The 22,252-nt window shown below is 44.6% G+C and overlaps 1 protein-coding gene across 4 annotated transcripts in view; it reads left to right on the forward strand.

Annotated features, from left to right (window-relative positions):
- Positions 1-352: 352 nt before the first annotated feature.
- Positions 353-22,252, forward strand: part of rxraa (retinoid X receptor, alpha a) — a 97,714-nt gene continuing 75,814 nt past the window's right edge. For all 4 annotated transcript variants that reach the window (XM_070988494.1, XM_070988496.1, XM_070988495.1 and 1 more), the window contains exon 1: positions 353-676. In XM_070988494.1, coding sequence (XP_070844595.1) covers positions 649-676 — 28 coding nt within the window. In that variant the 5' untranslated portion in view covers positions 353-648. The remainder of the gene's footprint in view (positions 677-22,252) is intronic.

The raw sequence follows: 22,252 nt of genomic DNA on the forward strand, positions 1-22,252 counted from the left end.
TGTAGCAGCTTCTTGACAGAGACACGGGCTAATTGCAGATGCAGTTGAAACATATATCCGTTGAGCCAACAGTCCCGGCTCAACAGATGTGACCAGGTTAAAATAACAGCAGATAAGCAGTGAAAAGAATAAGCAGCTGCAGCTCAGCTGAAAGAGGGCCCCGCGTGATCTGGAAAAAAAAAAAACTCTACCTGGAGCAAATGTACAGACTTTAAATATCTAAGATGAGGTGTGTTGCTTTGCTTTTGTGTCGTTAATTTCCAAAGTTGACGACAGGGCTGCCTGCGTGTGTGTGCGGCGTCGCTGCAGGCCGGTCTGCGTTGGTGGGAGTACCCCCTGCACAGGTCCCTTTGCAGTGCGGATCCAGTAGTTGGAGTTGTTGTACGCCGAGCACGAGAGGGAGAGGAGAGGAGCGTGAGCGCAGCAGCCGAATGAGCAAACAGAGGTAGAAACATTAGGTTATCTCCCGAGACTTATCAGACATCGACCTGTCACTTTTACCGCTTCGAGACGAGCGTGCTTGAAGAGGAGGGCGGCAGCGGCGGCGGCGGCGGCAGCAGCGACCCGGTCTGGTCCGGTCTGCTCGAGCCTGTGAAAAACTCCAAACGCGGTCGTCTCAGCTGGCATGAGCTAACCTACCAGACAGACATGGAAACCAAACCGTTCTTGTCATTGGGTAAGTTTGTTTGTTTTCATGACAAAAAAGCCTTTGCTCAGCTGTAAATGTGAGGGTTTTTTTTTATTAGGACTTCCATCTGTATTTTAGTGTAAAACGTGTCCTCGCGCTATTTTTTTCTTTTTTCTTTTCTTTTTTCTTTTTTCTTTTGCGTCTTTCTCTCTTTTGACAGCGCGTGCGAGTTGCCAAACGCATCAACATGTTTGGAGCTGTTGTCGAGCCTCAGCGGACGTTGTCTTCTTTTAATTCTACGAACGTGGACGTGTCGTTTCCACTAAAACAAACCCAGACACATCCTCTCTATGTTGCATATCTAATGCTGCCATTTGAGCTGATGACATGTCGCTTTGATACGGAGTGACATCTCGCTCGGGAGAAGCGGTGCGCGAAGCTCGCGTGCGCTGCAATTAAATGTACTTGTTTTCACTTTGCTTAAAACTTTAATTCGCGTCGGTTCTGTGAGGAAAAGTTCGGTTTTGTGCGTGTGGCGTTTGCCACGCGTGTGGACGGTTTATATTGAAGAAAAAAAAGTTAAAAGTATTTTAACTCGAACGAGCAGCTTCTTTTTTCTCCTCGGTTAAGCGTGTGTTGACTGCATTAAGCTAGCCCGTGTTGTTGCGTTCAAATGTTTTCTTAAAGCTGTGTTTTTTTCACGTGACTTGGTTGAACTTGCGGCAAAATTTGCTTCCGTTTGACTTTGAATGTGTAGCTGGTGGTTTGAAAATGAACTCAAGCGGCATGCACATTTTCAACTCGGCACCGTGCTCAAACAAAGTTGCTGGACTTCTCAATGCCAGTTCTGTCTCTTGAAGCTGAGCTCAAGCAGCTTCCAGCAGGTGACACAGGTGTGTGGGAACATCAGCAGGGTCTCTGTTCAGGATCACAGACTGGAGAGGACGCTCATTAAAAGGTAGCCTACTGAACTGGCACTTTGTGTGCTTCTGTAGAGGGAGACTTTCACTTCACTTTTCATGCTTAGTTTTTTTTTTTTTTTCCAGAAAAGAAAAAGGCAGCATTTATACAGCTGTCATCATTTTAAACAGCAACTCATGCGCTGTTTGGATTTCCTTAAGTTCATTCATTTTTGTTTAGGAATCACTCTGCTTTGCGACCATTAATCTTTATTAAGTCGAAGGGATCCTTTTAATATCTAGTTTAAACACACACGACACACCGCGCTGTAAATGATTAATGCTGAGTGCTACTGTAAGCTTGTCAGAGTGAACAGAGCGGACCCTTGTCCCCTGTAGCAGAGATCCAGCTCAGAGCTGTAGGCGAGCCCTCTTATTGTGTCTGCTGCTCTTTCATGAGGGCGTCATGTTACACCTCGACACGTATCATCAGCTGCCTGGATGCACCGGGGAGATTCAGGGGGACCGCTGAGATGCCGGGCGCTTTCTTCTGTTACAGGCCTCACTCTCTGACACTGTCGCCACAACGCCCTTTATGTGGCTTCCCAAAAACACGCTAAACCACCAGCGTTACACACACTGACAGGCTGTTATTACAGGTGCACTGTATTGTGTGTCCAAGCTGAAAGTGATTCAAGTTTCGGTCTGCCTGAATGTGCTCCAGAGTAGCCCTCATACAGGCAGCCTCTGTGGTTGGCGTACTGCTCAACACTCAATTGTTTCAATGAGGAGGAAGACTTTTTCCAGCAGGGTTGGATCTCATCTCTTCCTCATGCTGTATCAGCAGCTTTTTCACGGCCCGCAGTCCTAATCTGTCGGTCCTGCAACCGCCATTTATATTTAAAGTTGCTCCATCAAAGGTCCGCCTGAGTGCTGATTGTTAATTGGCCACTTCAAGGACGCCGCTATCTGCGGAGTCCTTGAACGTATCGATTAGCTGCTTCCTCAGCGTAATTATCTGTCGTGCCGCATTAGAAAATCTGACATGCAACTGTTTGAAATGACAGCCAGTACATTTCACAATAATAGATCGGTTGTTGGCTGTGATGACGACATCTCCCTATGGCACTCGCTTCTCAGTGCTTGTGTGCTGATGTGCTGCCTGATCCCACCATCAACCAGCCCCCTCCACATCTGACATTAAGCTGTGAAGACTGAAGGGGTGACACTGAAAGGAGAATGTGTCCTCTTGTCAGAGCAATATGAGGCCGATCATGACAGTCTGTCAGCGAATTAAACAGCGTGGCTGAGAGAGAAAGAGAGTTGTTCAACAGTGCTAAGATGAAAAGCTTTTTTTTTTGTGGGCATTGATTTTCTGTTTGGTTCATTGTTTTCTGACAAATATGTCAGCGCCTAAGTAGTTCTCCTTAATGTAGTTTCACCTGCTTGAATGTTGCACGTCTGGTTTTATTGGTTTTTATGAGTTTTTCTTTATCCATATCTGGGATCTGAGGATAGATTTTGTTGTACAGTTGTGATTGAAAAGCCCACGGGAGCAAATTTGGGCAGTATCAATAAAACACAGGTTGAGTACAATAAGACGTGGTGTGAATGTACAGCCATTTATAATTCATGGATTAATAAACCACTATCTCTGTTAAACGGCAGAGGATCATGCATTTACTCGTGTGTGTGTGTGTGTGTGTCTATTTATCTGTCCACAGCTAATCTCACATACTAGTAATATATCGTCAAGCTTTGAGTTTTATCTTTTCAACACTATTTTAGGATACGTGTCACAACATAACAAAAGGCAACTGGCTAGCCTAAAACAAGTCATACCTAGTCTGTTGCCAGCCGCAAATAAAAGTTCGGGCTCATCTGGAACAGGAGCATCTGCAGATTAATACCATGCCAGATATCTTGTGACCCTTTAAAGTTAGGAACTGTACAAAATGACTGAATCCCTGTTTTTGGTATCTTTGCTGCCATCTTGACTGTAGGTCAGGCGGAGATCTGCGCTCCCAAAATACAACATTTTAGAACATAGTTAACAGTTTTTCTTAAAAAAATCCTTATAGACGAGTAGCAAAACTGAAGAATCAAGTCCAAGTTAAATAATTGAAAGATAAAAAGGACTAGACTTTCAGACACCAAACCATATGTTTTTTTTTGTTTGTTTGTTTTTTTTAATGCAACTTTTTTAGGCTGATCTTCCACTGAAATCTTGAGCTCTTTGAAACAAACCTGGCTCTTTTGATACATCACAATTAATTTAACACTATTGAAAAGTGCCTGTGAGGTGTGTGTCGTTTCTTCCTTAATCTGGTGGAACTAAACTTTGTGGTGCTTTCTGCTCTGGGGAACATAAAGTACCCTCAGTGCACAAACACACACACACACACACACACACACACACACACACACACACAAAGACTCGCTCCCAAAATCAATGAAGTTCATGGTCTTTGATGAGAAAGTGAGATTCATGCTGGTGTGTGTGTGTGTGTGTGTGTGTGTGTGTGTGTGTGTGTGTGTGTGTGTGTGTGTGTGGGAGAGACTGACATTCCTTTTCTGGCAGTAACTCAGGAACAAAGGTAATACAGGGAGAGGGTATGTGTCTGGCGGGAGGGGTGTGTGTGTGTCTGCGTGTGTGTGGTGGGAGCGGGCTGGTGGAATTACACTGCCAAAAGCATTTGGCCAAGTTTGTCTTTTACGGCCGTCCAGTTTTGTGTTCCTGATGTGATGCCTTTGCTCCCCTTTTGAGAAAAGGGGCTGCAGCTGTCATTTTTATTGGAGGAGTTTTATAGCAAGACTTAATGGCTTAAAGTGACAGCTCTCTCTCCCTATCCTGTCTCTTTTTTCCCTCTCTCTCGATGTCACCCACGAGGCCTTTAACTCAAGCAAATCAAAGAAAATTTGCTTGCTTTCTCTGTGCCCACCCTGCGCTTTCCCACCCCTCACCGCTGCCACCATCCAAACCAAACTGTAAGAAGAGAAGATGTACGCTCCAATTATGAACACAGCCAGAGCGTGTTTTTTTTTTTAATTGCAGCAAACCACCACAATGCATAGACCTGTGTTTTTTTGTTTTTCTTCATGGAATGTCTCTGCTGATCAGCATTGAGCATTAAGAGCTGGCTTCGGATGAAACGGTGCGTATTTTCACCCGTCATGCTCTCTCCTCTGCAGCCCACACTTGCATACGTTCTAAACATAGTACAAATCAGAAACTGCTGCGAGGCTTTTTGATGCACAAGTCGTGGAATGACTCACAGGCTCGTTAATTATTTGTGCAAGGAGCTCCTCGCTCGCAGGAGGTCTTTATTGATAACGGCCGCACTGAACTTTGCACCTCACACCTTGACCTTTGCTCCTCATATGCTCGATCATTTCAGGAATTTGCCTTTGGCGTTCAATCTGTCTTTTAAACTTTTTAAAGACAGTAGCTTGTAGTTCTCTCTTCTTTTCCTCTGTCTGTGTTGGTCTGTGATTCCATGGTTTGTGTTGATTAACAGAGGCGCAGCGGCAGCCTTTGCCATTTCCCAGCGCTGACATCCTCACGTTGCTTGATATATTTGATCCCAAAACCTCAAAATATTCGCAGAAAGACTGAAAAAAAGCAGCCAGCCCTCACATTTTAAAAGGTGGAACCAGGGGGCGTTTGCCATGTTTTGCTCAATAGTTGCCTTTAAATGGTAATCAACCGATCTTTCCAGCAGTAATTTACACTCACAGCTTGGATTTGCAGAAGCTTGTTACTGTGAACACTTTCACCGCTCGGCGTTGGAATCATCTGAACACCATTAGTCTCAAGGTTTATTGCAGGTCCTCAGAGTGTCTGAATTACTCTTCAGCGGGCTGGCGGTATTCAGGGTGCGTACAGCCACTCTTTTGAAGTGGAAACGTAGTCTCTGTGGGGAATTGACCAGATCACACTCATAATTCGCACTGAGAGGAAGGTCGGTTTGCCCTACTCCAGCCAGAACTCTCTCCTCTGTGGGCTATGTGCATCGCCGGGCAAGGGGGAGAGGGAGAGAGAGAAAGAAACAAAATGAGTACGAAAGAGCTGGAAAGAAGGAACGCAGCATATTGTAGTTGTGATATTAAAACCCTGCCAAGAAAAAAGAAAAAACAGTAGCTGTCAGAGGCTAACTACCCTTTCCACTCCTCCGCAATCCTCAAGTTGGCATGTTTTCAATAATAAAAACAACTGTCGAGTCTTCGCCTCTGATCGCGGTAATGCATGAAAATATCTCGGCTGTTTGGCGGCTATGATGTGTTTTGTAATTAAGTCATGAGCACATCGGCTTTGATGGGTATTCGCTGGAGAGGGATGACGAATCGAGTGAATCCTCGATATGTTATGCTCCTTGATGTCATTATATTTCCTTATGCCCACATTTTTTTCCACACTAATTATAATTGGCCCCAGTGAACGCTAAAAATGAAAAAAAAAATGTTGATTTATTTCACTTAAATTAGCCGCATAGAACAATGCAGCTGGAGTGAATAGACTTTTGTATTCTGTTTCCAGACGATGGGTCACAGAAGTAAGATTGAACCACAGTGGCTCATTGCTTTACATGTTGTAATAATATGTATCTGTTACACTGGATATCATCAGTGTGTAACATGATCAAAAGCTGGGATGATGTTTGATGTGTCTGCACTCCCCGAAAGACAAAGAGCAAGATTGTAGGCCCCAACTGTGAAGGTGCTTTTTGAAAACTGTACATTCAGGTGTACATGCAGTGCTCTGGCTGTCTTTCTCACGCGCATACTCAAAACAGCCCGCGTGCGTCTGTGCGTATGTACATGTAAACACTCGCCGCAGCAGAAACAGAGCAAGGTAATTAAGACTGTGTCTCTCGCTGCTCCATTACAGCTTCTTTTTGAGGTCACAGGGAACGAGAGGAGGTGTCCCAGTGTGCCTCACGCCTCCCACCCTCCCTCCCCACCACCACCACCAGCCGCCGCTGTTATGTTTGTCTGTCACCTTGCCAGATGCCAGGGGGGTGGGGCTTCCATGCACTGCTGGGCACAGGGCCACGGAAACCCCACAGCATGCAAAACACCTCGCTTATGTGCTGTGTGTGTGTGCATGTGCGACCGTGTGCGAGTGGGTGGGTGTTTGGGTGGAAGCAGAAGGCAGCCGTATAGAGGGAAGGTTATGTGCATTTACACCTTCACGCCAACAAATATATATATTGAGTGCGATGAAGTAGCTCCGAATTCCTGATTTTAGAAAAGCAGTGTTACACAAACACATAATAGTGGTTTTAAGATTGAAAGAGAGCAAGAGTGTGAGTGTTTCTACTCATGCTGTGACTGACACTCTAATTAATGGATGCTTTGTCATTATCATCCCTGTGAACACTAAGTCGGTCTGGAATGTTTTCGTATTTATAGAAGAAAGAAGATTATAAAAAGCAGAGTGGTTCGCCAAGGTACACTCAAAGCTGGCTAAGGATATCCCCCATTTTTCTTTCCCCAGTCAGGTAGAGGTTTGTACTGGCACCAAAATGAGATGTGACCCCAGTGAGGCCGCCTCATGCTGCCAAGTTTGAGACACCAACTCAGAGTACACTTATTTCTGCTTCGAACACACACATAAGCTTTCATACCCAGAAAAATAACTTATTTGGGAACAGCCATAATTTCGATGAACTTAGAACGAGGCACAGTTTCCCATGGGCCCGAAGTACAAGTGGCTCAGTTCTCTAAGGTTATATATCTGCACCACGCACATTTTAAGGTCACCTGCAGACGTGGTAATATTTGTTCTATTAGCCAATAACAAGCTCAGCTTTGCCTTTTGCCTTGTTTGAGTTCAAGGCAAGGTGTGTATGTCTGAAGGGGAACTCAAAAAGTCTGAGGCCGTAAAATACCAATAATGACATCATAGTATCGATTCATTGAATGAGTCGTGCAGTCGCAGCCGTGATGAGATCATGTTTTGTCCCCTCCCCCTCTTTGCCCCCTGCAAGTGTCTTCTGGCACCTGCCAGGCCCTCACTGTAAATTGTCTGGTAAAATTAAGCTTAAATTAAAAAAAAATTCTATAAGATGCTGAGCTACCATCCATCCATCCATTTTCTATGCCGCTTATCCCTTTCGGGGTCGCGGGGGGGCCGGAGCCTATCTCAGCTGTCAACGGGCGAGAGGCGGGGTACACCCTGGACCGGTCGCCAGCCAATCGCAGGGCACATACACACACCATTCACACTCACACCTAGGGGCAATTTAGAGTCACCAATCAACTTAATGAGCATGTTTTTGGTCTGTGGGAGGAAGCCAGAGTGCCCGGAGAGAACCCACGCATGCACGGGAAGAACATGCAAACTTCACACAGAAAGGCTCGACCCGGGAATCAAACCTGTGACCTTCTTGCTGTGAGGCACGCGCACTACCTGCTGCGCCACCGTGCAGCCCGCTGAGCTACCAATATCATCAATCCTGTAGCTGCTCACCATTTGTAAAACTTTCCTCTCCATCGACCCCCTGCTGCTATTTTCTCTTCTGCTTAAGAAACTCCTAAGCTTCCTTGCCACTACTTTAAACAGTTCTTCATTTCCAGAGGTCTGGCTAAGATGTTTTGTGAACTGCCTTTATTGATTTAATCTTAATTTTAGGGGACATTTTTCAGCATTTACCCCACTGGAAAGGTTTGTGAATACTGCTCCTCACATCCACAGTTATGCTGCACATAAGCTAAAACTGCATTTCCACCTTCAGTGCAGATACCAAACCTCTACCTGTATGTACCTAAACCCTATCTGCTTTACATTACCGCTGCAGAAAGCACTCATGTAGGGGTTAACCTTCACTTGAAAACTGATGGTTAAGAAGTAGCACTTCCTGCAAAGTTTACCTTTGAAGCGTCGAGCTCCGCCACTCTTACAACAATAGGAACACACGTGGCGTTGAATGTTTCGTGTTCTGTCTTCTCACTGCGTGATTGTGTATTATGCAAGGAGACAAGCTTCATTTGAGAAAAGGCTGCAGGCAGCAAACAAAAGACAGCTCTGACTGATGACTCTGGTTGCTTCTCTCCGACCAATCAGAGGTCTGTTTGAAGTGGTATCTGCTCAGCTGGCTTGGAACCTCAGCGGAGAGGCAACGGAAAAACAGGATGCATTCAGTGAAGTGGCTCTATTGGTACCATCCACAGCTTTTAACAATGGAAATGTGAAAATACCCGCTTCAATGTGTGATGAACTGAACTTAACTGCAGCGCACTGCTCGGCAGCTTAAACATGTCAGTTAAGCAGCAAGTGTGCCTGTTTCCCTGACAAATGTAATGCTGCATGTAATAATGGCCACTTTTCGTGGGGCGAGAAGCTGTCAGTCGAAATGAATGTCCCCATATTGGCTCTGCTATTGACGAACACGAGCACCTAGCAACCATAAGTGCAGAAAATTATCACATTGCAGGTAATAACACTTACGCAGTAGCCAGCTTTTATCATGCGCCTGTCTCTACAGCTTTGATGCCCCCTGTTTCATGGACGCCTAACTCATATTTGCCTTCCCCTCTGTCCTGTTGTTCTGTTACCCTGAATATCTGACTTCAGTTGCAAACTAAAAGCAATTTTCTTCAGTTTTCTGTTTGCTAAGTGCACTCATAGTTCTTGATTTGCCTCATTTTAGAACCTGTTCCCCTTTCAGTTTGGCCTTATCTGAGAAGGCCCGCAGGGTTTGTGGACAGTTGGAGCTGTTAACCATATAACCATATATCAACTGGTATTTCCAGATCCTATAAACGATAGCTTGCAACACACAGCGCATCAGAAAGTTTTCTCTGACTTTCATGTCCTTGTCATAATGAAACAAGAAATGTTTTTGGGATCCACTTCAGCCAAGTGGCCCTTTAAACCGGTCTGTAAGATTAGAGGCTGTGACTGCAATTAGGATAAACAGAAGATCCATTAGAGGAACTACCAAACAGTCTGGATTACTGATGAGACGGAGGATACTGAGTGTTGATGCAGATCATGTCAGAAATGGATATGAAGCACAAATGTGTTTCATGAGTCAGTGTGTGTGAAGATCCACTCATCCAGGTCATGGTTTTCCAAGGAGGGTTAAATGAAGGGCGACTGGACTTGGTTGTAGATGCTTGAAAACTTTTCACCTCTCATCCAAGAAGCTTCTTCAGTTCTAGCTGACAGGTCCCAGGTATTGAATCTCTATGGGGTCGTTATCAAGGTCACTGATACTACTTGGTTAGTAGCGCTCCTGGCTGTTGTAGCAGTCGTTCGGAGAGTAGAATGAAAGTTGTAACGTTCACATTATTTTCACAAATTGCTGTGCACAAGAGAGACGAGAAAACCGATGATATGTGAGATAACCGGGTTCCTCTGTGGGTTTTTTCCTCTGCCTGCAGTCGAGAAAGAGTGATTAACTCTTTGTTGACGCCTGCAGGCCTAGAATGTTCATACATCCGCCCAACTTTGGTCCCAAGGCCTTGGCACGCACGCACGCACACACGCACGCACGCACGCACGCACGCACGCACGCACGCACGCACGCACGCACACACACACACACACACACACACACACACACACACGCACACACACACACACACACACACACACACACCTGTATGCACACAGAAGGGACATGTGCACACATACAGGCGGTCTTCACTGAAGTCTGGAGGGCTTTATCACCTATGGTTAGACACCTTGCTGCAGCCGTCTGGTTTTAGGAATGTCCTCAACAGCAGGAAGGTAAAACGGTGTTAAGGACAGTGGAGGAGGGGCTGTCGAGCTGGAAAAACAACAATGTGCTTTTTACTTTCTATACTGACAGATGAATATACTGTACTAATCATTCCACCTCGAAGAGCGCTGTAAACAACGTCAATGAAAAGTAACTCTGCCACTTGTGACTGAGTGGCACTTAGTTGAAGGCGCGGAGATGACTGGCCCCTCCCTTCCTCTGCTCGCAACATTTCAGTCTGTTCCAGTTCAACATTTTATTGCCCCAGAAGGGAAATTTGCTTTGCAGACAGTGTTTGCAGTCAAATTAGAGTCGTGTATTACAACACAACGAGACCACATACTATCAGACAACAATGAAACACATCATAAATTGCTGCAGTATAAACCTGTCTTGACCGTGGTGAAACCAGAATGCAGGGTGCCTTTTATTTAATTGAGCACCACTGCTTAGTCACTGAGAGTAAGATGACTGAATGAAAGCAGAAAGTGAATTAAGTGGTGGCTAAGTTGAATGCTCTTTCGTATTGGCTATAGAATTTGTTAACCTGCTTATTAGACTGAGAAAAACCCCGCATTGTGCCACCAAGGAAAATGTCCTCAGAGCCATGTAAATGGATTACGTACACGGCTTTGTATCAGTATTTTCTTGACGCTGCAACGCAGTGAATTTGGAACTTCAGTGCGAATGGAACCATACCTTCTATTTAAATCTGTTTGTGCTATTTCAGAGAAGAAAGTTGAGCAACCAGGTTTACTTGACAGACAGAGACAGGCAGGCGCTGGCCATGTCTTTGTCATCACGCTTCCACATACCAAAGTGCTGACAGTTGCCTGCGCGAACGGCTCTGACAAGTTCAAGTGTCACATTTAGGATGCTTTCTTCAGTTTCAGCCCAGAACGGGGGAAACAGGAGAAGGCTGCAGATTAAACAGGACAGATCTGAGCGTTGAGTTGTTTGGCGGAACAGGACCGTTATTGGCAGGACCGTGTGCAGCTGTGTAGATTTATGTATTTGTGTGCGTGTGCATGTGTGTGTGTAGGCATACAATAGGGCTGTAGTTGCTTTCATTACTTATAGTATATTTTTTGTGTGCAATAACGTTTTTCCTGTGATCAGCTCAATGATTTATCGACTAATCGTGTCAGCACTAGTAGGCACATTTGCACGTATTTGAGTATCAGAATGGGTATGCGTGTGTGCTCGGGCATGCATATATGTCAGCGTGTGCAAGCCTGCACATGTGCCGCTTTCATTTGCCATGTGCATGATTAGCTGGTGCTGCAACGGGCATATTCTGAACTTGGTGATGGCGGTCGGGAGTCCCTGACTCTCTGAATCATGAACTGGTGTATCTGGAGCAGTGTCGAGTTCAGCAGCTGAGAGAGTGTGCGCTGTCTGGGAGAGGGAGGGTCAGGGGTTGTGGCTGGGTCACACTCTGTGAGAGCCTCGGCAGACATGACAGCGTTCGTATGGAGGTGAGGAGAAGGGAGAAGTGACGGAAAAAGGGGGAAAACAAAACCGGATCAGCGGCCAGGCTTGCAGAAGGAAGCATGTTGTTTTTATTTAGCTCTTGCTTCGCTCAGCGCATGGCCGCATCAGTGAACGCTATTGTTAGTAACAGAGTTAATTGTTAATTGATCCAAAGAACGATAAAACAAGGCACCTAATCTCCCCCTCTCTGACACACACACACACACACACACACACACACACACACACACACGTGCTATAGAGAATGAGAGTGGATGTTTATTACAGGATCCTAGTGGATGCTGAGGTGCCCTGGGGGCTATTAAAGCCCTCACTTAAAAGGCACTATCAGGGAACACTGATGTGGGAGGGAGGGGAAGAGGGGTTGTCAGAAGAGAAGGAGAGGGTAAAAGAGAATAAAGAGAAGTCCTTGGAACAGCGAGCAGAAGGAGGGAATAAACAGTGTGAGCACATCTGGATTGCCTCAGCAGAATATTTGTGCAACATCTGGAAAAATTCCCTGGAATTTAAGGGTCCCCTCCTTTCATTTCAGTTATTTTTTCTCCATCTTTTCACTTCTTCTACGTCCTGTTTTCTGCATCTTCAAAGTCTCTGCGCCTGGTGCGGCAGGCACGTAAATACTCCTGCAGCAACGCATGTTGAGCCCTTGCAGACTTTATAGCAGGCCAAATTGGGCCCATGTGACCAACTCCCCTTTGTGCAGGAACGGGCTAATTAATTGGCACAGAAGTGAGAGGGCACCCGGCTGTGGACCCAGACCTAGGCCAGTCCTGAGCCAAACACAACCCCTCATAAAAACAAGAATTCCTCTTCTTACAGACAATAAACTTTAAATCATAGCATGAAAAATAACCTCTGTTTTGTTTTGACCAGAAGCCCTTTCTGGTATCGCTGCATATCATGCTTAAAACACAAACCGGCTACCTTTTGAGTTATTTCAAAAACAAATTTAGCTCTTTCATGTATTAGTTTGTTGTCATTGAAAAGGATGCACAAAGACTGTGTTCATGAGCCTCCCTTTGAGGTACGAAATCCCAAGAGGGACAAGAAAGCCTCAGCGCTGAATCAACACCTTCAGTCGATTTGTATCGCTCAGCTTTCATAGAGTGCGCGGTGTTGCATTCAGCTATGGGGCCCTCACAGTGCATAAGAGATGCACGGCGAGGCCTTCTGTCCGTCTCTGCGGCGAGATCACAAGCGCAGCTCTCTCTGCTCTAGTCAGCGGCGGAGCGAGCCCGCGCTCATTAGCGATTAAGATTCAGACGCAGAGCGCCTTCTGTCTCACCTGGGCGAGGGTCCTCGTGGGTCGGCGGTGCTGACAGGCAGGTAGATTACTCAGAGTGGATGGGAGAGCAGGAGAGCGCAGAGGTACATGCTAATGTGGCTGCGCTGATCAAAAGAGATGCATCATGGTTTCGCTCTCTGATGGGCTCACTGATGCCACCCCCCCCCTCCTCTTGAGAACTACAGACAGGAGTCGGGCAGTGATCAGAGGGAGACAGTGAGGCGAGCGAGGAAAAGAAAGAAGAGCATGGCGAGAGATGTGGGAGGAGGAAGAAGGCATTGAATTGAAAATCAATTGAACATTGAAATTTTTTATCAAGCAAAAATGGCGTAATGTTCACAAGTTTCCAGTGTGGTTTCCCTCATTATTTGTTGACTGAGCGGGGAGGCAAATGCGTCGTTTCAGCTGGTCAATCATCTCTCTTTCTAGGAATACACTGAGCCAAATTTTTTTCCCATGTTGCTCTGCAGTTGGCCTACATCTTTCTGCCTGGCTGAACTGACAAGCTGCACTCCTTTCTAGGAATGCTGATGTTGATGACACAGTTCACTGTATGTGTGTGCGTTGTTAGATTTAGTTTATGCAGAGCAGCATTAGCCTGTTCATCTGTACAAGGATGTGTCTGCATATGTGTACGTGCAGGCCTGTAACGAGTTGAGTGAAAAGAAAAATCCTGCTGAAAAACAGTAAAAACTAAATGCGCTCCTGTTTGAAATTTTCAGGGAAAACTGAAAATAGAGACTTTCACATGAATGATTGAACCATTTCAACTAAAATACATTAAAAAAAATATATTCAGACTAACCATTGGGACTGCAATTAATGTGATTGTTTTCAGTGATGCTATCATATTATTTTTTTGATTAATCAGATAATTGTTTAGTAAAAGAAAAATAAATAAAAAAGGCCATTATTGTTTTCCGGTGGAGGTGTTTATATCTAACTGGCACAGCTAGATACAAATGTGTGCAGGATGATTAATATTACCGTTCTTGAAAGAGATATCTCACTGCCAGGCTTTGTGCAGACATCAGATTATGTTGGCATTGCTTCCATTAAAATGTGAATCTGAGTGTCCAAGAGCCATGCACACACAGCCCCTACACCGGGCTGCACTGGGAAGCGTTCTCCTGTGCCTTCAGGTCATTGTGTATGCAGACATCTCTGTGCGGCACTGCAGAATGACCTTGCTCTGGCTTGTCCACTTGGCCGTCCCTTGATCCAAATTAACTTCGCTGTTTAGGACCCTACATTTTTGAGAGGGTGCACTGTTGCTCGGCTCTAAGCCGATCTGACGGTCTGTCTCTCTTGCTCAGTAATTGTTATTTGAGATAAGAGTTTTTACCCTGGAAGGCAGATTTAGTATTTTTGGAGCAGCCTTATGCTTCGCTAGCTCATCGCATCTTGGGGGAGTCTGCAGGTAGACGTGCAGTGATGTCACCAATGACATTGCAGTAGTAGGAGTGCGCTGCAGCCCTAAGCAAGTGCCTCACCTCTCCACCTGGACCTCACTACACTATCAACATAAACCTGATTCTTGTTGCTGTAGTTGCGTTCTTACTTTCATCTCCTCTGTGTCGTGCATCTCTGTCGATCTGGTCTCCACTGCAGCAGCTGCCTGGTTTATCTACGCTGTTAAACACTGTGGTCTAAATGTGCTGTCGTGGGGGCCCCGTGACCCTGAAAGCCCAGGGGTCAAAGTGATTGGAGAGAAGAGCCACGTGTCGGGCTGGCCTGTCAGTGTCATTACATCAGTCACATTGATTGGCTCACTTGGCTTAATTTACCACAATTATGAGTGGCTCGCAGATTTCAGTGCAGTGCCCAGCTCTCTCTCACAATCCCACACAGACACATGTACATTTTGTGTGTGTGTCCTGATCTCAGCTGACCACAGAGGTGAATGAATGATTGATATTCCAGAGGCTGGCCCCCTGGGCATTCACTGAGCTTATGAGCAGCTTAGCCTGTAGTCCTGTACTTGATTGGCAGCTATAGTTTACTTTTTCGGTGGGATTGGCTGGGTGGTGGTGGAGACGCTGATGGCATACCAGTGGCTTTTTCTTACTTTCTTCTTATTTTTTTGCTTCCCACTACGTATCACCCTGCATTACATCATCAGTGCATATCAGTCACTCATTTGATATTCCACTGAGACAGACAAGCATTACTCAAAATGGGAGTGCATCAGTCACAGTCCCTGTTCAACCAGACAGTTTTGCCATCGAAAACCTCACCTATTTTTCACAGATGACTTTTTTTATAGCGAAATATTAGCGTCTAATTTTGCATCCATGTGGTACGGGGCTGTAGCCTGGTCCGAAATTGTATTGCTGCACAAAACTTGACGCCAGATTTGGTTTATGCTGAGAAATAAAATGGTTGAAGCAGTGTTGTGACCTCTCTGCATGCGCTTCCTGATCCGGTGTGATTTGCGGTCATAAGGCAGCAAACCCATTTATTGTCATATGCCATTCTAAGTGCAACAGACTGCTGTTTTGCCTCCTGACCTTCCATCTAGGGTGGCGCTATTTTGCCATATGTTCACATGGAGCTTTTTAAAAGGTGCTTTGAGGTTTTGAAGGCCATTTAGCAAATCTGAAGGCAAACTGCTGCAGTGGCTGCATCTCATTGCATGAAACATTAATTAACTGATTATGTTTGGATACATTCCATAAACCGTGAGATGAATATCAGAAAATATAATCACGCAGCCCCACTGTCCACACATTCGGCACACTTCTGCTGTCACTTTGTACAAAGTTGAAATGTGACATCTTTGTTTTTTAACATTTCTCTGTCTTTTGCTGTAGCTCAGGATAATGGACAGTGCATGATATAACCATTAGCCTGTCACAATGGAGCTATCACACACTGGAACCGTGTTCCCTCCTGTTATGATCATTTTCATGCTATCTCAGGCTCTCGCTTTGTTTCCTCTCTCGGAGGGAACGGCTCGCTCGAGTCTTTAATACTCTGTTTTTGTGCTCACTGAAAGGCCTCGCTTCCTACCAGAATGCAGCTCAGCATCACGCTTGCTATGCCGAGCCTCATCCCCCATGGAAGAGAAATAATTTATAAAATGAAATCTACATTTGTTGTGTAAATGACCACATGCTGTAGGATATTTAATCCTGCCTGCAGTCGATCCCAGTCATGTGACTTGACCTAGTTTTGTCTGCCTCCCTCTGCCTGTCTCTCCTCTGTTTCTCTCTTTCATTCTCTTTCTCACTTTCTCTTTCTCCCACAGTCTTTTAGTGTCGCTCTGTTCTTCCTCTTTTCCTCTTTCACTCTCGTTTCTCCCTCTTCTTTCTCTCTCCATTCCTCTCCCTTGTGTTTGCCCCATGCTGGCTGCTGTCTGTATTTCTGTTCCCTTTTTATGACTGATCCAAGGATTTGTCTTTTTTTCCTCCTGTTGTGTTAATATCTGTTACCATGTGGCCAACAGTGCTGTCCTTGATTATGCACTGAATGCAAACCAAGTCAAAAAATGAAGGCGTCTGTTGAATGAAGGCAGTGACACTCACTAACAGAATGACTGCAGGTGTGACAGCAGAATATGGGTTATTACAGAACTCATGAGTCATCCCACACGACAGTTATGCAGAATCATTTCTGCACAACTGAAATGTCAACTGATGAATATTTAGGCGGTCAGATTTGACTTTTGTGAGGAAACTCATCAAGATTTTGCTCTTTGGGTTTTCTTTTCTTCTTGGTTTTGTTTGGGCGGCCCTGACCTGTGAGCCCACACATCCTTTTCTCAGTCTGTTAATGGATTTGTATCCTGTGATTTGAATCTCACCTTGTCAGAGTGAATACTATGAATTTTATAATAAAGCAATGTAATTAAAGATGGTTATTTTTGATTATTTCAGTGATTATATCATATTTTACAGTTATGATTCTAACTCCAATACACTCTAATCTGTCAAGCTGTTTCAAAAATGGAGACATCTGACTCCGACATCAAATCCCTTCTTTAAATACTTCATTCAATTCCAGCCAACTTGAGGTAATGTTCTTCTATTGACTCAGAAGAGTCAGAAGTCTTCCAGCGGAGCCAGTCTGCAGGTTCCATATTTACCATGCGTTTACATTTAAGAGCACTACCTAACTTTTGTGTGTTTGGGACTCATGATGCCACTGTCTACAGCCATCTGCAGTGTGATATACCTTGCAGCAAGATCAGAAGGGCCAGGCAGATTATCCTCAGCTAAATGCTCTTGTCACATGTGCTTATTAAAGGCAAAAAAGGGGAGTAAATATGTCAAATGCTTTGCAAAGTACAGCCTATTGAATTTGAGAACAGGGCAGATGGAAAGATTGATAGGTAAATAGCTAGATGGACGTTGTGTAACAGCAGCTGGAGCCTGCTTGGCACTGTCTGAAGCGGAACGATTTGGTCGCCTCTTGGAATGCGTGGCATGTATCCATTCCTGAAGAGCACAAGAGATCACTCGGGCTTTGGAATAACACTGTAACCCGTAACAAGCCTCAGCCTCGCAGTGACAAGTGCGTACATATCAGCGGTTTTCCACATTATGCTTGTATCCGTACAAGCTGTGTCCTCTTTTGCCATAAGAAATGATTTATAGGCTATTATCTTTCTGCAAATACAAATTAATAATGCAGCCTGGGTGTGAAAGTGTTCAATGTCAAGGCTTTGTGAGGAATAACATTCGATTTTGTTCAGTGTGCAGTTGCTTTCCCGAAACTGTCATTTCTTCTTATTTTCTTTTCACTAAATACACAATACTCAACTGTGGCTTCAGATTGGAAACACAGAACACATCATGAATCACATACAGTAGCCAGGTATTATATCCGCAGCTCATGGCCGAACAGCTTTATTATCATGGAAAATGAAGTATTTTCCACCGTGAATGGCATTCTGGGGGTGAAAAAATGATTATACAAGAATGATTATTCTTGGTCAGACACCTAAAAATTAATGAAAGTCTTTTATCATGAACTTCTTTGCAAGATTGGCCCATTTAACAGTAATTATTTTACTGCTGACTCTAAAGGCTCGGCTAGGTCCGGCTCCTTGCCATTTTTCATCATTTTTACATAACATGCATTAAGAGCCAAAGAGCAAGTTGAGATCCTCAGCCAGAGCTTTCCTGGACCTTCTCAAGGCTTCTCTAAAGACCTGAGAATAATTAGGCCTTTGCTTTTCTAAGACGACCTCAGCTGTCAAGTTTGGGAAAAATCACTGTCATCTCCAAGGTTTACTGACTAAAATGTATTTAACAGTTTAAACTGGATTTCTTCAGTCCTGCAACACACTGGCCAAATAAATAAATGCATCGTAAAAAAAAATAAATGTTTACACCAAAGAAAAAAACATGGTTTGCCTCCAGTCTCTCACAAATAGAAGTAATGTCACGCCTTGCTGAATTTCCTTCACAAATGGCTTGCTTGGAGCTTAGACGCCAGGTCGAACTGTGTTTATTTTCATGAGTCAAGAGTGAGAATGAAAAACAGCTCGTTCTCAGCGTACGTGCGTCTTAAACCATGTCATTAATACGGGACCTGAAACACTGATACTTGAGGGTGTACTCCTTAAGAGAGCCTTGTTGTCTCCATTCATTATTTTGGCTCGTGCTATTCATTCCTAAACTTGACTTTGCTCTGTAAGCACTGTTTTCCTGTCCAAGTGTTTCCCAGTGCAGCCTGGCTCATTGTCATATACTGAATCAGAGGTGTGCACTTAACAACCAATTTATTATAGATTTGAAATCCTGGATACGACTATTTCACTATGTTCCCCTTCTGGAGTCGACTCCTTAACGGGGCTTTACAGCCAACAGGCTGGAATCAACATTACTGGTTTAAAAATCCCCCATTCATATTTAATGCCTCCAAATGAAAGAGGCATTTTAGCCAAAGAGTGCACTTAATCCCTGTTTTTAAAAACTGTCTTACAAGTGGTATGTCTTTGTGTGATTCTTATTCTGCTCTATTATGAATTTCAGTGTTTTTATTGTCATTTCGGTTTTGGAGAGCGCACCCATGCAGAGCAGCTGTGGCTCCAGATGTTTTAGTTTCAGGTTTTGAATTATGTACCACTTCACATTAATGTGTTTCGCATAACGGGCTCAAACACACTGTTTTCCATGATTTGTAGCGTATGTGGCTTTTGTTTTAATCAGGTTTTTAAAATGCAGCTGGATTTCCATTTTGGGAATAGCACATAATTACCCAAAGATCATTATGAAGTTTATGTTAACATTTTTCACAATCGATGCTGAGCATTCGCTTGTTCCAAATGCGAAGATTTGCTGCTTCTGTCTGTGTCACTATGAATGGAAAATCTTTGGGTTTTGGATTGTTGATTAGCATTTTCCCAATTTGGAAAATTAAAATGCTATTTATCATACATTTTGTCTATTATCAAACCTTTTGAAAGTACAGGTAAAAGCTCTGCATCACTTCCTCAAGAGGAAAGAAAGTGTTACCGCACGAGACTCCCCAGAAGACAATGGGTGCACAAGGGCTTCTTCCAACAAAGGCCAAATGAGCAAATGATAATGTAAGCTTTAACTTAAACATGTGTCGACCTTGATTGGTGAATCTGGGTCAGAGTTATAGAACAAATTGTTCAGAAGAGGAGAACAGAGGACGTGGGTGGCAGCACAAGTCCTTCCTTCTGTTGTGTCCTTGGGTGTTTGTACATGTTTACATCCTCAGTACGTGGATTCAAGATGTACTAGGTTGAGGCAGAAGGAGGAGGTTAATGCGAGACTCTGTGTGCTCCTGTAGAGATGGGAGCGTGGGTGTGTGGAGTCAATTTAGCAGGCTAACAGGAAGCGTGCTCTGGGACCTTCCACCAGAACTCAGGCAGGCAGTGAGTGGGTTACAGGTCGCTGCTCTGCACCACACCTCACTCTCTGCCTCGCAGGACCTCTGGACTGCTGTTGATGCATTAGATTTCCCCCCGCAGAATATTCATCTCCACACTGTGAAGCCAAGCTTTATGTTAACATCAGTTGCTGGAGGTAATTCTCTTTGATCGCGCCAAAATGTCAGCTGTGATCAAGGAATACCAGAGCCATGAACTAAGACCAGAACCGTGTTGAATTGCAACCATTAATCAGGGGAAAAATTTGCAAATTTGATGCTAGATTGAAGCAGTGGAATGCCGGGTGAATCCCACAAAACGTTGTGTGAACTTCCACCCGTTATCCATTACAGGAAGCACATAAAACAAGGTTTTTTACCGACGCTTTTCTGTTGGTGATATTTCACTGCTGAGAAAAGGGCCAGTGTGTGATGTGCCAAGGGCTGTTGGCAGATAGTCCGTCATGTGAACAGCTACTGTAAAGATCAGCAGAGGGATAGTAGATGTTTAAATGCTTCCTTGTGTCCTTACCAGGGTGAAAGGAGCCACTTTTAACCCCACAGCTTTTTCTGTGTCCAATCACACAAATTTGATTAGAGTCCTTTGCCCAAGGAGCTGCTGTGGCTGCTGGGCTGTAGTGAGGCCCTTGTTCCCCTATTTGCCCCGGAGAAAGGTTCTGACGTGCCCAAGTGGTCTTTGAACCGGCCCTTTCTTTTCTTCCCCTCTAACCTCATTTACCACACTCGTTTAGTTTCTCTCCCATCCGCCCATGCCCCCCCCTCCCCCACCCATCTGTCTGTGGCTGCTCACCAATGGCCTGCCTTTGGCTTCATCACGTCACACCAAGTGAGACAAATGACTGTTATAAATTATCAGGATCCCCTGCTTTGGTGTCATCTAAGCTTAACCCCAGCACTTTGTAATGTTTTGAACAATGCCGCAAGAGAAGGCAATGCTCTGTGGGAAAGGTAAACCTGAGAGACTGGGAGAAATGGAGCCGCGGCCAAAAAGCATCCAACTGTCTTTCAGAATAATCCTAGAAGACTTTTTCAGAACTTAACGGCCATTGCGAAAGCAGGTGTACCGCATGTCTGGATGCAATCGAGTTTGGTTTTGGCATGAAACTGTTTGTGTGTGTGTGTGTGTGTGTGTGTGTGTGTGTGTGTGTGCAGACGGGGATCAAACTGAGATTAAAAATGTCTACACTAACCAATCCAGTGACTTGTAGAGGTGGTGGAGTTGGTTATTCACACCAGAAAGTGCAACGGAATTGGAAGGAAGCCTGTGAGCGGAGTTCTGTGAGCAGCAGATTTTGCCACAACCACAACCACACTTTCAACTAGCTGTCTCCACACGTGTGTTCCCTTCACAGAGTGACAGAATTATGTCTGGCTCTGCGCGAGCAGTCATAACCCTGGTGTCAACAAGGGCAGTGGAGCAGCAACACTGTTTAGTTAAGACTGTTGATATGGGTTTTTTTTTTCCAAACTGAGAGGCACATCAGTCAAGGTTTCCTAGCTACGCAAAGCTGTGTCAGATGGGGAGAAAATAGTATTGTGTTGAGGTGATGGTTTGGGAAAAGGTATTTCAGTGCAGTTTTGTCTCTTTTGCTGCTAAAATAGAATTTGGTATTAATTTTATATTTAAATCAGTTGAATCTCATCAGTTTTAAGCTTATTAAGGTGTTAAATTAAGGATTGTTCTATCAGCGTTCCTCATAAGTCTAAACGAACTTTGGGAAAGTACGTAGATAGACATGTGCTGCTCAGTAATAACAGTGGTGAAGTTACGGCTTTACAAAGGTCATCTTTGTCAGGTCTACCTTTTCTACAGATGCCTTGCAGCTTCAAATGCCACACCAGGGCAACTGCCACTTTCATTATACTAAGACTGTGTGAAAGTGCAGACTCAATTTCAGACAAAGTAGGAAGGCATGTTTTTTTTTTTTTTTTTTGAAACAGCAGTTGCAGAAAGGTCCTCTTGTTCGTTTCAAAAGCGCCTCAGTTTAGGTCCCTCAAAACACAGTGGCTTAATAAGTCATTCAATAAAGCTGTCCAGTTAACTTTTTATTGGCAGTCCAGACCTCAGCAGCGGTTGTGACTCACAACCCGAGAAAGAATTACACGTTGCAGATTTTCTTCACTGTTGTTTTCCAGCTAAGTGAGGACTACTCATAACACGGACCTCCTCGTCATTCTGTGGAAGGAAGTTGTGTCGTGAGTGATTTGGGTTGTTGTGGCTGAACCTGAGAATTGTGTCTTCCGGCCAAGGTCTTCACGGGTATCTGTTTCTGGAGATTTTGTCCAAATTCCTATTAGGACTGAAAGAAGCCCTCAGGTGGCAGTGTTGCCCTCATTCATCCAAAGCAGA

This window comes from Chaetodon trifascialis, chromosome 20, assembly GCF_039877785.1.
Source record: "Chaetodon trifascialis isolate fChaTrf1 chromosome 20, fChaTrf1.hap1, whole genome shotgun sequence".
In the NCBI taxonomy this organism is placed as follows: domain Eukaryota; kingdom Metazoa; phylum Chordata; class Actinopteri; order Chaetodontiformes; family Chaetodontidae; genus Chaetodon; species Chaetodon trifascialis.